The 11,248-nt window shown below is 36.1% G+C and overlaps 1 protein-coding gene across 1 annotated transcript in view; it reads right to left on the bottom strand.

The window, feature by feature from the left end:
• Positions 1-11,248, bottom strand: part of LOC103924874 (maltase-glucoamylase, intestinal-like) — a 46,166-nt gene that overhangs the window by 21,013 nt on the left and 13,905 nt on the right. Inside the window, exons 14-24 of the mRNA XM_009333482.1 lie at positions 11,131-11,248; positions 10,451-10,622; positions 9,337-9,453; positions 8,801-8,955; positions 8,133-8,217; positions 6,649-6,705; positions 5,969-6,093; positions 5,336-5,424; positions 3,187-3,236; positions 2,271-2,441; positions 1,497-1,650 (exon numbers count right to left, since the gene is read on the bottom strand). The exon at positions 11,131-11,248 is cut by the window's right edge and continues 2 nt beyond it. Coding sequence (XP_009331757.1) covers positions 1,497-1,650; positions 2,271-2,441; positions 3,187-3,236; positions 5,336-5,424; positions 5,969-6,093; positions 6,649-6,705; positions 8,133-8,217; positions 8,801-8,955; positions 9,337-9,453; positions 10,451-10,622; positions 11,131-11,248 — 1,293 coding nt within the window. The remainder of the gene's footprint in view (positions 1-1,496; positions 1,651-2,270; positions 2,442-3,186; positions 3,237-5,335; positions 5,425-5,968; positions 6,094-6,648; positions 6,706-8,132; positions 8,218-8,800; positions 8,956-9,336; positions 9,454-10,450; positions 10,623-11,130) is intronic.

Raw genomic sequence — 11,248 nt, 5'->3', positions numbered from 1 at the left:
TACCAGATAACTAGTTAACGTAGAATTTTGCCCAAAACTTCATGCTGTTACTGAACAATAAAGAAGCAGTGCTGAACCCACTGATCTCTATACTATTTTAGCTATAATTAATTAATTCAAGGCTGTTCAGTCCTGTCTGTATCATTATAAAGTGACAATGATCTAGTATTCCCTCTGTCTATGACCTTCACCTCAATCCCACAAAAAAAGACCTTTAAGTGTCTGTGGTCCCTGGCTGTTTTGGACAAGAGGATATTTATTAGCGCTGTCAGATGTGAGCTCTCCATCAGCTTTTACATTTTTTTACTCGTACAAATTATCTTTAAAATACCCATTGGGAATTGTGGTTTATCTATTGAATATCTCCTGATAGCAAGGTCAAAGTAACTTTCCTTTTCTTCTGTAATTGAATATAAACACTCAAGTTATTCTGCAGTTAGATGTGCTGATGTTGGTTAATGCATTATCTTCCGACCTCTGAATATTTATGATTTTTCCTGCCTATTTGTAAAGATTAAACTACGCCTGCTCACCTCGTCTTCATTCCTAATGAATACTTTTTCATCTTTCATCACCAAATTCAAAGCCTCTTTTGACTTAAGAAGGGGTTTTAAATATATCCAGTTCATACCTGACCAGAATGTGCTGACGAGCCATTTCCAAATGTCTTAAATTATAAAAATGTTTCTAATAACATGACAAATTCAGGGAAATTTTTCAACCATTTCAGCCTGTTGTTCCTTTAGGAGTGGCTACCAGAACTTCATCCTGAGACAACACGTCCAAGTTTTAAAATGAAGATTTTGGGAAAGATGGACTAATGTCATTTGAAGGAAGACTCAAAAGAGCATTCCCATCAGGGCACAATGCTGGCATCTGTTTACAGCCATGTGATATCCAGAAATAAAAACTACCTGGTAAAAAGCTTCAATATCAGGAATTATGATTTGGGCATATCTGATAGACAGGGACACAACCAGTTAAGTTCACGGAAGGCTGAAAATTTCCCTGACGTTCAAGCATTTCTTCTTATGCTCGATTCCAGAGGAATCAGGTTTATTTAAATTTATTTATCTATTTATTTATTTATTCTTTGTTATTTACTTCAATTTACTTATTTTTCAATTAGTATAAGAATAGGATAAAGCAGAAAAGCACCCCCAAAAAACCAAAAAAGCCTTGCAGTCCCAGCTGCAGTGGCAGAGAGTTGCGTCAAGATGGTGATCTCAGGTTTATTCTACTTTTTCTAACCCTAATATTATTTGTTACCATCTTTCAAAATATACCAGCTTTTTGGTCTATTTTTCAAATACTTCAGAAGACCAGAAGTTGTTGAAAATGACACTAGTTTCAATAAACCACCTATTTTTCTAAGTCCTTCTCTCTCAGAGAGAAGGATAAATGGGACTGTTTCTTTTGTGGAAAAAAAAAATGCAAAAAATAAAGTTACAGTTCTTAACCTGCTTCTTCCCAATTTGGTTTTCACAAATTTTTGCTTACAGTCCAGACACAGCCGAGCTGTTCACATTTTTCCTTGGAAGCGTTCGGACCGGGATGACAGTTGTATTTTTCGTTGACAGTGGTTCCTAGCGTCCATCTTAATAAGTACGATTTTCCCAGTTCGAGCTGGAGTCCTTCTATGAGAGCAACCTATAAATATTAAACAATAAAGCACTATTAACTTCTACCTCCCATCAATGTTTTTTTCAGATCCTTAAAAACAAGAAATTGCCCTACGCGGCAACTTCCGCCAAACTTAGCATCTCTCCTGAGACACCCTTATTTTTACAAATTCGCGCATCTGAAATTCCTGCAAAGAAGATCTGAAAAAGATCTGATCCCGCAAGTCCCGTGGAAGCACACTGGGGGGAAGATAAGTGCACGGCTCTTTAGCCTTTTTAAATTAAAATGTAAGTGGTTTAAAAAATGTAAATATTATTTACCCTCCTACAATATCAATTACAATCCTAAAGCTGCTCCTCCCCTTAGAAATTGAATGCACCTGCATAAATAAATGCAAAAACAAACCTTGTGTCGCATGTGATGTCTGACGGCAAAATAAAAATCCACCCTCTTTAGCGTAATTAACGTGATTATTAACATAATTAACATTATTATTAAGGTAAATAATGTAATCGTACTTTTTAATAAAATACATTGCATATACTGTGGCATTTACCATAGTACTGACTACTCTCCTTTTCAGTATATAAAATACAGGCGGTACAACTCCAGAGATGTTTCATTCCAGTTTTCCTGTTATTATTTACCTTATCTACAGGATTATAGGTGATATTATGAGAAGAATTTTGCACATCGTTGTTCTGCAACACAGTAACCGACACTGGTTCTTGGAGCAATCCCAGTATTTTGATTTCTTCAAACGTCAGGTTGTTTGGATCAGCGTAGTTGTTGTTTGTGACATTCATTTGTAGAACGTTCTGAGGAATAGTGAAATAATTGCATTCAATTGCCAAAATTTCTCCTGATTTAAATTGACAAGCGACAATTTTTTTCTATGTTCTATATAGATGATTGTTATGTGTATTGTGTGTGTTTCTGTATTACATGCACAATATATGTATGCATATAATACATTCACTTTTCTTGACATAGAAAAGCCAGGCTCTGTTCAATTATATTTAATAACATTAGATGAGTCCAGCCTCTCAAACTGTGCAGTGGCTGTCACATACACCAATATAAAACTTTCTTACTACCATAAAAAACCATGATACAGATGCTCTGGGTTCTGACATTTTCTCGCTGTAGACATTCAGCTACATTTTTTTTCCAATATACAAAGATTTTTGTCAACTTTTCCAATTTTTGAGACTCACAAACAATCCGTTCATCTCCTTTCTTATCCTAACTGCTACTGATGCTTTACAGTTTTTCTGCTCTATAAATTGTCACAAACTCTACAAACATTGTTTTTGTGTTCTACAAAGTAGCAGGAACTGGGGAATCTTCAGATATTAAAAATAATTAGTGGAAGAAAAGACAAGTATCAGATTTCCATCTTGGTTAAGTGACAATACTTTGACTCCTAGACTTTGTCAAATACTTCATTTTTTAGTAAATGTTTTAGGAAAATAGGGAGGGGGAAAAAGGAATATCCATAGAAAGTATTATTGATTAAAACTGGAAATTAAAATTAGAGCCTTTAAAAAAATATATACTTACATTGGAAACTTTAAAATCATAGGAAATGTAGGATTTGCTGTTAACAGTACCTAAAATGTGGAGAAAGAAATTACAGTTGCAGTGCAGAATGAGATGGCATTAGAAAAGGAAAGCTAGAAGGCCCCAAAAATGCCAATTATTATCGTTACAGTTACCTTCAAAAGCTAAGCCACTGAGCAGCTGCGGGACAAACGGCAACAATCTACGAAATCCTAATTATTTCTGAAGAGGGAAAAATAAGTGTTGGTACTTAGCATCCTGCCAATTCAAATCTTTTGTCAAATTGATCCAGGGTGTCAATATTTCTATGTTTTCCTGAAATCCTGATTTTTTTCGTAGTCTTTTTCAAGTTCAGAAGTTACCTACCGAGTCGTGATGTTATATGCTGCTGGGGGTGCCAGAAAGCCACCTAACCTGCCCATTTTTGTCCCTTTCATTGTGCATATTTCTTTTTTTGTATTATTCCTGGCCTCAGAAAACTATTTCTTGTTACTTTTGATAGCCTTTCCTAGCTGTCTGTCGTGATCCACTGGGCTTTTTCCAATTATTTTTCTCTTAGATGAAGGGCTATAGACTCCAATATATATTAATGCCAAATATGTGCCATTTTACTATATACTTTTGGTGTATTTTAGTAATTTGTCTTGGTCTGCTTTCTAAGGTTAAGGAACTTCTCCTAGTTTCTAATCCACAATTTCAGTATCGCCAAATACTCCAATATTTTTCCCATTTTTTTGGAAAACCCCATTAAGTTTCCCATTCACAGCAGCCTATGGAAATAATAGAATATGAATTAGAGATCAGGTCCACCTGAAAGGCAGTAGCATTTACAGGAATATGCCATAAAGCAAAGCCCTTTGCTCTTAATATTACAGGTGGTTGCAAATAAAGCAATAAAATCTGTCAAATAAAAGTGATCATCATCATCATGTAATAATATAGTAACAATATAGTAATAATATATTCATAATAATAAAAAATAATCTACCTTTAATACAAGCTTGAGCGTTTTATGAAATGTCTCCCAAAAATCATTTCAGAATAAATGTTTAAACTGCTTGCTGTCTTTTATAGAAAAAGTACATTGAAGGACAAAGGCTTCAAAAGCACCTGAAGGATTTAAGTATCCAAAGTTATTTGAACCTAATGAAAACTAGATGCCTAACTGAAGCCTCAGAAATACCTTAGAAAATTCAAGGTTCTTCATTTTCCAAAAATACCTTCACCTTAAGACTGAAATTAAAAAATCATAGTATTTTTCTTGGCAAGGGTTTTCCATTGCTCTGGAATCACCTCTGCTTTTCTTAGACACACCTGTATTCTGAAGGTATTTTCACACTAAGAAAAATGCATGTAGCCTAAAATTCAAGTTTTTTTACTTGGGTTGAATTAAGTTATGACCTTAGTATTACACTAAACTTTTTTCTGAAAAGGATGTAAATTGTTTGATAGAAAAACACTTGGCAGTTGAGTAGTATCAATCCCAGTCCATCACAAGAGGTTGAGGGGCTTTGGCCTGATTATTAGATCGGAAAAATAAGTTTTCAGGCAGCTATTAACAAAAAATGAGGTTGGAAACATAACACGTGTAGCCTGTTCAACTTACTCAAATTCACGGATATGCTGTGGGAACCAAATGCCTAAACAAATTTTGGGTTCAATACCACACCTTTTGAGTTAACAACATTTCTGCTGATTTCCCAAGGAATTTAACTCATTCCAAACCGTTCAGTAACTGTACGAGTTTTTCATCTTCAGCTGAATCTTCTTGTGAAACATGGATTATGTGTGTTCTTGTACCCATTAAAACTCGTTTGGGTGCATAACAGAAAATATATGAATTGTGACAGTGTGGTTTAACAGTTGGCAAAATTTTACGTATGTAAGACTATTGTGAAACCTGAACAAGCAAAAAAAAAAATTAAGATTGCATTTTTCCACTTGATGGTGAAAAAGAAGTAATAGCTTCTTACATATTTAAATTTTTAAGTTTTTTAAATTAAAATATTTAAATTTTAAATTTTAAAAATGTTTTAAATTTAAAAAAAATTATCTTCCTTCCATGAAATCAGTTCAACAATTCAAATCTGCAAGTATTAATATTTTGGTTGTTATTGCTGCTTCACTACGACAGTCAATAAAGGCTCACCTGTTGATTCTCCATCATCCCAGAATAACTCTCCAACTGCTTCCTTATTGTCGTCCAGTGCAATGATCAGCCCCATAGGATTCTTACGGCTGTGGGGAAAAAAAAAACAAACACAGTTTTAAATGTATAATAAATATCTAGGCAGTCATTAATATTCATATTAAGACTATAGCGTTCAACAGGGTTTCAAAACTTTGAGAATTGTCTCGCATTAGTCCCCGGCTGTCCAAGGTTTTCGTGTTCAATGATTTTTCACGCAACAGAATAAAATCCATAGCGAGATTAAAATGCTACACGAAAAAACCCCACCTCTGGTTAATCATTAAACATGTTGTGTCATTAGTTGTGGCAGTGAGTGGTGACTGACAGTTATTCCCAAATTTCAAGGTGCAAATGTTAAATATTACTAAATAATACTACTACAAATACTACTACAAATACTAATAGTCATAATGTAATATTGTCATGTAATAATGTATTGCTAATACTACTAATAAAAAGTAAAAATTATAATGATGATGATGATGATAATAATGCTACTTTTTTTTTCTGCAACCAGGTGGCCTTGAGTCCATTCTTGAAACCACGTTTCATAACAATTTAGTGGAGAAAACGTTCAGTCTGGAGATTTACCTTGCCACTGTTGTGGTGGCCGGCTGTTGGAAAGGGAAGACGTAGCCTCCTCTCAAGTGAAGCCCCATTTTGTCTGCGGGAAGGTACATATCTGTCCACTGTTTTCTCAACCAGATGTTTGCACCCTAATTAACAGGGATGAAAAAGGAGGAGTAGGTTGCATTACTCACCACTGCCTTAAAGCCTGAGTTTTAGCTTAATTCTTCCTTTTAGTCAAAGGTTCCAGCTCTGTGAATATCCATATTGCTGCCGATGGTCACGAAAGTCAAACCACCATAGACCAGAATGCTATACAATGCTATATATAAATCAGTAACTCTCATTATTTAATTTCAGCTTATTATACCAGATTGTTTATTTAATAATCAACCCAGTGAGAGCAAGTCCTGCTGGGATGTCTGAAGCAAACTTTTCCACCAACTAAAGCCATGACCACAGTGGGAAATTTATTTCCAGAAATTACATTAGGACGAGTTAATGGCAAACCCCATAGTGCATTATTAGTAATATTATATTTCTCTTTTTTTTTTTTTTTTTACACACACACACACACACACACACACGCACCCTTTGCTTAAGGTTTCATTTAGCCTTGTCTTCCTAAATCCTGAACTCAACCCACAGCTATGTGACCTTCTCACTTGGACATTGAGAAACAGTCACTCAATTATCCTACTCACCGAATCATAATCGTACCAGACTGCATCAGGGATATACGCTCGGATGACGTCCACCCCCTGGAATGGGAACACAGAAATCACTTTCACATTCGAACCTACATTAATCCAATGTGGAGGGTTGACCTTGGGTGGCGGCCAGGTGCCCACCCAGCTGCTCTATCACTCCCCCTCCTCAACTGGCCGGGGGGGGAGACAAATACAGCGAAAATAAGCCAACATAATAAAGTTGACAATGAGAAAACTATCAATATTTCCCCTCAGTTTTTGGTTTTCTTTCACAGTTTTCTATGACAATGCCCAAAAAGGAAGATAATAATCCAGATAACATTTCAGCAAAGCCATAAGAGAGAAACTCATTGTTTGTAACCCAAAATTAAAATGCTGCAAACGCACCGTCTCAGAGGGTATTCACAAGCATCATTAACTCTTCTTAATTTTCCTTTTGCCACATTGGCTTGTTTCAGATATTTGCTACATTTAACAAATGCTTTGTTCTTCCAAATAGTGTATGTGGTACAAGAATTCATGAGCATTATGTACAAGATTTTGCAACAGGAAAAACAACGATCCGTGTCTTTTTATCATGCCTTGATGAATCACAGGTAAAGTGAAATCAAGTGACGGATAAGAAGCTGAGTCTGAATGAAATGCAGAGGTGATGCAAGGAGGAGGTGAAGCAGAATTTTGCAGCAGAAGAATCAGATTCCCAAAGGATGGAAAAAGAGAAGTAATAAAGCAATATAAGAATAATGGCACAAATGGGCAAGATTTTCTACTTAGTGATAAAATTATGTTGTGGGCTCTTTCACTGAGAGCAACAAATGAAGGAAAAAAAAAAAACAAACAACAACAACCAACCAACTAGCTTTATGAGAAGACCAAAGACAAGCATCTAATTAATATGCTAAAAATGTAAATTTAAAGAGAAAAAGGAATTTAAGTAGAAAATTAAATTTAGGGGAAAAGAGAATTTAAGGAGAAAATTAAATTAGAGAAAATGATATTTAATATGCATGAAAGAAGGATATAATAAAAGTTTACATTAAGACACGTGTTTCCACTGGAGATATATTAAAGGTAATGAACAAGGGCCTCTTTGGGAATACTCCTTCCAGTTCTCACCAAGACAATTTAGGCTAAAACGGGACCAGAGCAAATTTATTAGGTTCATCAGGGAAATGGAAGACCCTGTTTTTCTTTTTTTTTTAGCTTAGAAAATGGAGAAGGAGCATGATTTCAGGGGAAATACATATGCCCTAAATAGGGGAGCTCCGACTTTTAAGCTGAATAACAATCCCAAGACTGAATAAGAGAGAAAATTCAAAAGCAGTTTCAAATCGAGGGAACAAATGAATGAGGGGAATAGAGAGTTGAGAAATTTAACTTGTTGGGGTTTTACTGCAATTTCCTGCAGAAAAAGTGTCACTGGTGACTCGAGGTGCCCCTGTGAATTCATTACAAGGCATCAAGAAAGTGAGACCTACTGGATCAAGCACAGGGGTAATGAGAAGCCCAGGACCCCACAAGAACTGCTTATCCACACTCCACGTTGCTTCATCAGAATAAAACCTAAACAAATAGGAAAGCAGCAGCATTAATTGCACTTACTGATTAATAACATATTAACTAATATTATCATGAGCAATCCTAATGTTTCAAGGTCTCAGTTGTCTAGAATAACTATTGAGAAGCGTCAAACGGTGATGCCCCAAGACTATTTTTGGTGGAGGTAATCTGAAGTTAAGAAAGTAAATTCATAGCTTATTAATTTTGCATGTATTAATTATGCATATGCATAAGTGTCTCTGGGGGCATCTAGTCCTAATATAGTTCTATTCAAGAGTTTCAAGAAAATAAAGAAAATAAAGGTGAGAAAATAAAAATTTTAAAATATATAACCCAATGGAGAATAATTTCCATCAGTTGCCAATGCCGTTTTGTAACCAACAGTAAAACCAGTGTGCGTGCGGAAATTACAGATGGGTTTTGATGACTCTCCCCGTTAGTCCAAAATGGTGTTTCGTGAATGTAGGCATCTGTACACACGGAGGTGGGCAGCATCCTTCCCAAACTACGGATGGCTCTAGCAAACCCCCAACAGTGTTTGACCTGTCTGAATTATTTTGTTCTAGTATTGTGAAGGTCAACTTACTCGTGGAGAACTGGCCGTGCCACCGTGTCTCCTTGGGTATGAGCTTTGTAGAAGAGCGTATACAGGTAGGGCAGCAACGTATAGCGGATATTCAAGTAGTGCTTTGAGGATTTCACCAAAACTGAATCAGCTCCAAAAGCAGCAGGATCCTGGAGCTGAAAATAAATGTTATTATTATCGCTGTTGCACAGCGCATTCAGGATACGACTGAGGGGTACAGCCAAAAATCAGGAAAGTAGGTCAGATAGCAGCAAGCGCTTGATCCTCATTGTGGACACCACCAACAGGGACCAAACTTGATGTCAGACGATGATTTCAGAAAATGAAATGATGCCAAATGCATTCTCCGGTGCCTACAAAGCTAAACCTTCTGGAGTGAGGATTTCCCAAAGCGTAAGGTTGTACCAGTTTCAAACCAGTCAACTATGTAATGATCAGTGACAGAAATTTAATTATCAGAATTTAATTTAATTATCAGAATAGAAATGCGATGGTGTACCACAAAACAAGTTTTCATAGCAGGATGTACCACTTACTATGCGTTTTTCAGTATTGTGATTCCTGGAAAATGGGTAAAATGCTCCCACTTGCATCCATCGTCTGCAAAGTTCTTCTGTGACGTCTTCAAAGAAACCACAAATATCTGCTCCGATCTTAAAATAAAAACAGAATGCGTTGTTGTATGGTGCGTTACACCTCAAATCTCTACCAAAAGACCTTCAACGACTGAGTTGCAGAGATTTTTTTTTTCAGTTCATCCCTAGTTGCTAACCAGGGTAATAGAGTCACTCAACATAGAATTCATTTCTACATAGAGTCTTCCAAAGCTCTCATCCGTACCTAAATTTGCCCATTGTATTTTCCTCTGGTTGAACCACAGAATTTCTGAAGTTTCTAAGATGTCTTTTGCGGCAGAAGTAGCCAGGTAAATACAGATTTTTCAGTAACATCAGAGTTCTGCTATTAATTTTACAGCCCACCACCTACCCACGCAGAGTTAGAATAATTCAAATACAGGTAGTACAGAAAATGAAACTGAGCACAAGCTAACACTGCTCTTTGGTCTCTTTCTCCCAGAGATTTTTCTTCCTGTTTGGTGCTAATACGCATGCGTTAGCGAAATAGTCCAAAAGTCACAGGAATTCAAATCCTGACAAGGGAAGTGGTCATTTCATTGAGAAGTGGGTGTTCCTGTCGCATTTAAAGAGCAATCACTAAAATCAATCACTTGAGCAATCGCTAATGAATGACAAATAGTAGAGGCATCAGGGGGCTGGAAACATACAAAATAAGGTCTTTTATAACCGTATACCCGCTAAATTCAATAAGCAATCAAGGGAAATGGCCTAAAGCTAACATCAGTTATTCCTGGGGAAAAAAAGTTTAAACCAAACTCCTAACGGGATTAATTTGTAGGGGGATTAAAATTTACTATAGGGGAATAATTTATTATATGATTAATTTATTATATTATATTTTATTATAGTAATTTATATAATTTATTCATACATTTATTTAGAAATATTTTTTAGATAATTATTTATATATGCCTTTTTTTTTTTTCAGATGGTTTTATACGTATCAGGCTTGATCAGGTATCACGGATACAGGTTTGTTTTGAAAAGGTACCATAAATGACTGGTTTCATACATAAGGGATTCCAAAGAGGCCAAATTCCAGCATTCCAGGTATCGCCCATTTTATGTGGTCCCACGTTGCTGCGTTATCTCCCAGCCAGTGTCCAGCATACTTTCCCGATCCCGCAAAAGTAGACCTCGAAAGAAGGAAGCTTCGTTTTCCAGGAAACAAAGTTTCAACGGCTCTGAAAGTAAAAAAAGGCTGGAATTAGGCAAAAAGATTTAAAAAAAAAATTGTGGAGAGAAGTAGATTTGTATAAGGCAAATTTCTATTCCTTTTCGTTTATTCCATCACAATGATAAATCAGCTAAGGACACAGACTCCCTTGAGTTTAACAAGATGTCTGTTAACTAAATTAATTATATATATATTCACCTTAAAGAATCTCTCTCTAAGTGTTTGCTTGCCAACCTTCGTCATATTTGTACTCCAAATAATAAAGCTCAGGTCTCCTTTCAGCTTTCTCTGCCCATAGCGGCGGCGCTGAAATCCAACACTACGAGTCGATTCAGAATTCAATTCCAATTTTAAAAAACACGGTTTTGAATGCCCAGGTTCAGCCCATTGTGGGAAGACTGCCATTGATCCCCAGATCAGATCCCCTGGGGAATGAAATTGCTCGGTTTCTCTAAATAGAGGCCATATGGCCTACTCTGCCCTTTTTTGCAAAGATATTAAGAAGGATTCCTCACCGTTGTGTTGAGAGGGTCATAGAGTATCCAAAAAGGTTGTGAACATCATATTGTTGTCCCCACTTCTGCACTGCATCCATACAGAGCGTCTTGGAATACAAGAGTCTATCAACAATAT

This window comes from Pygoscelis adeliae, unplaced genomic scaffold (assembly GCF_000699105.1).
Source record: "Pygoscelis adeliae isolate BGI_AS28 unplaced genomic scaffold, ASM69910v1 Scaffold471, whole genome shotgun sequence".
Classification (NCBI taxonomy): Eukaryota; Metazoa; Chordata; class Aves; order Sphenisciformes; family Spheniscidae; genus Pygoscelis; species Pygoscelis adeliae.
The sequence above is the reverse complement of the archived record's forward strand: the minus strand, read 5'-3'. Positions and strand labels throughout refer to the sequence as shown.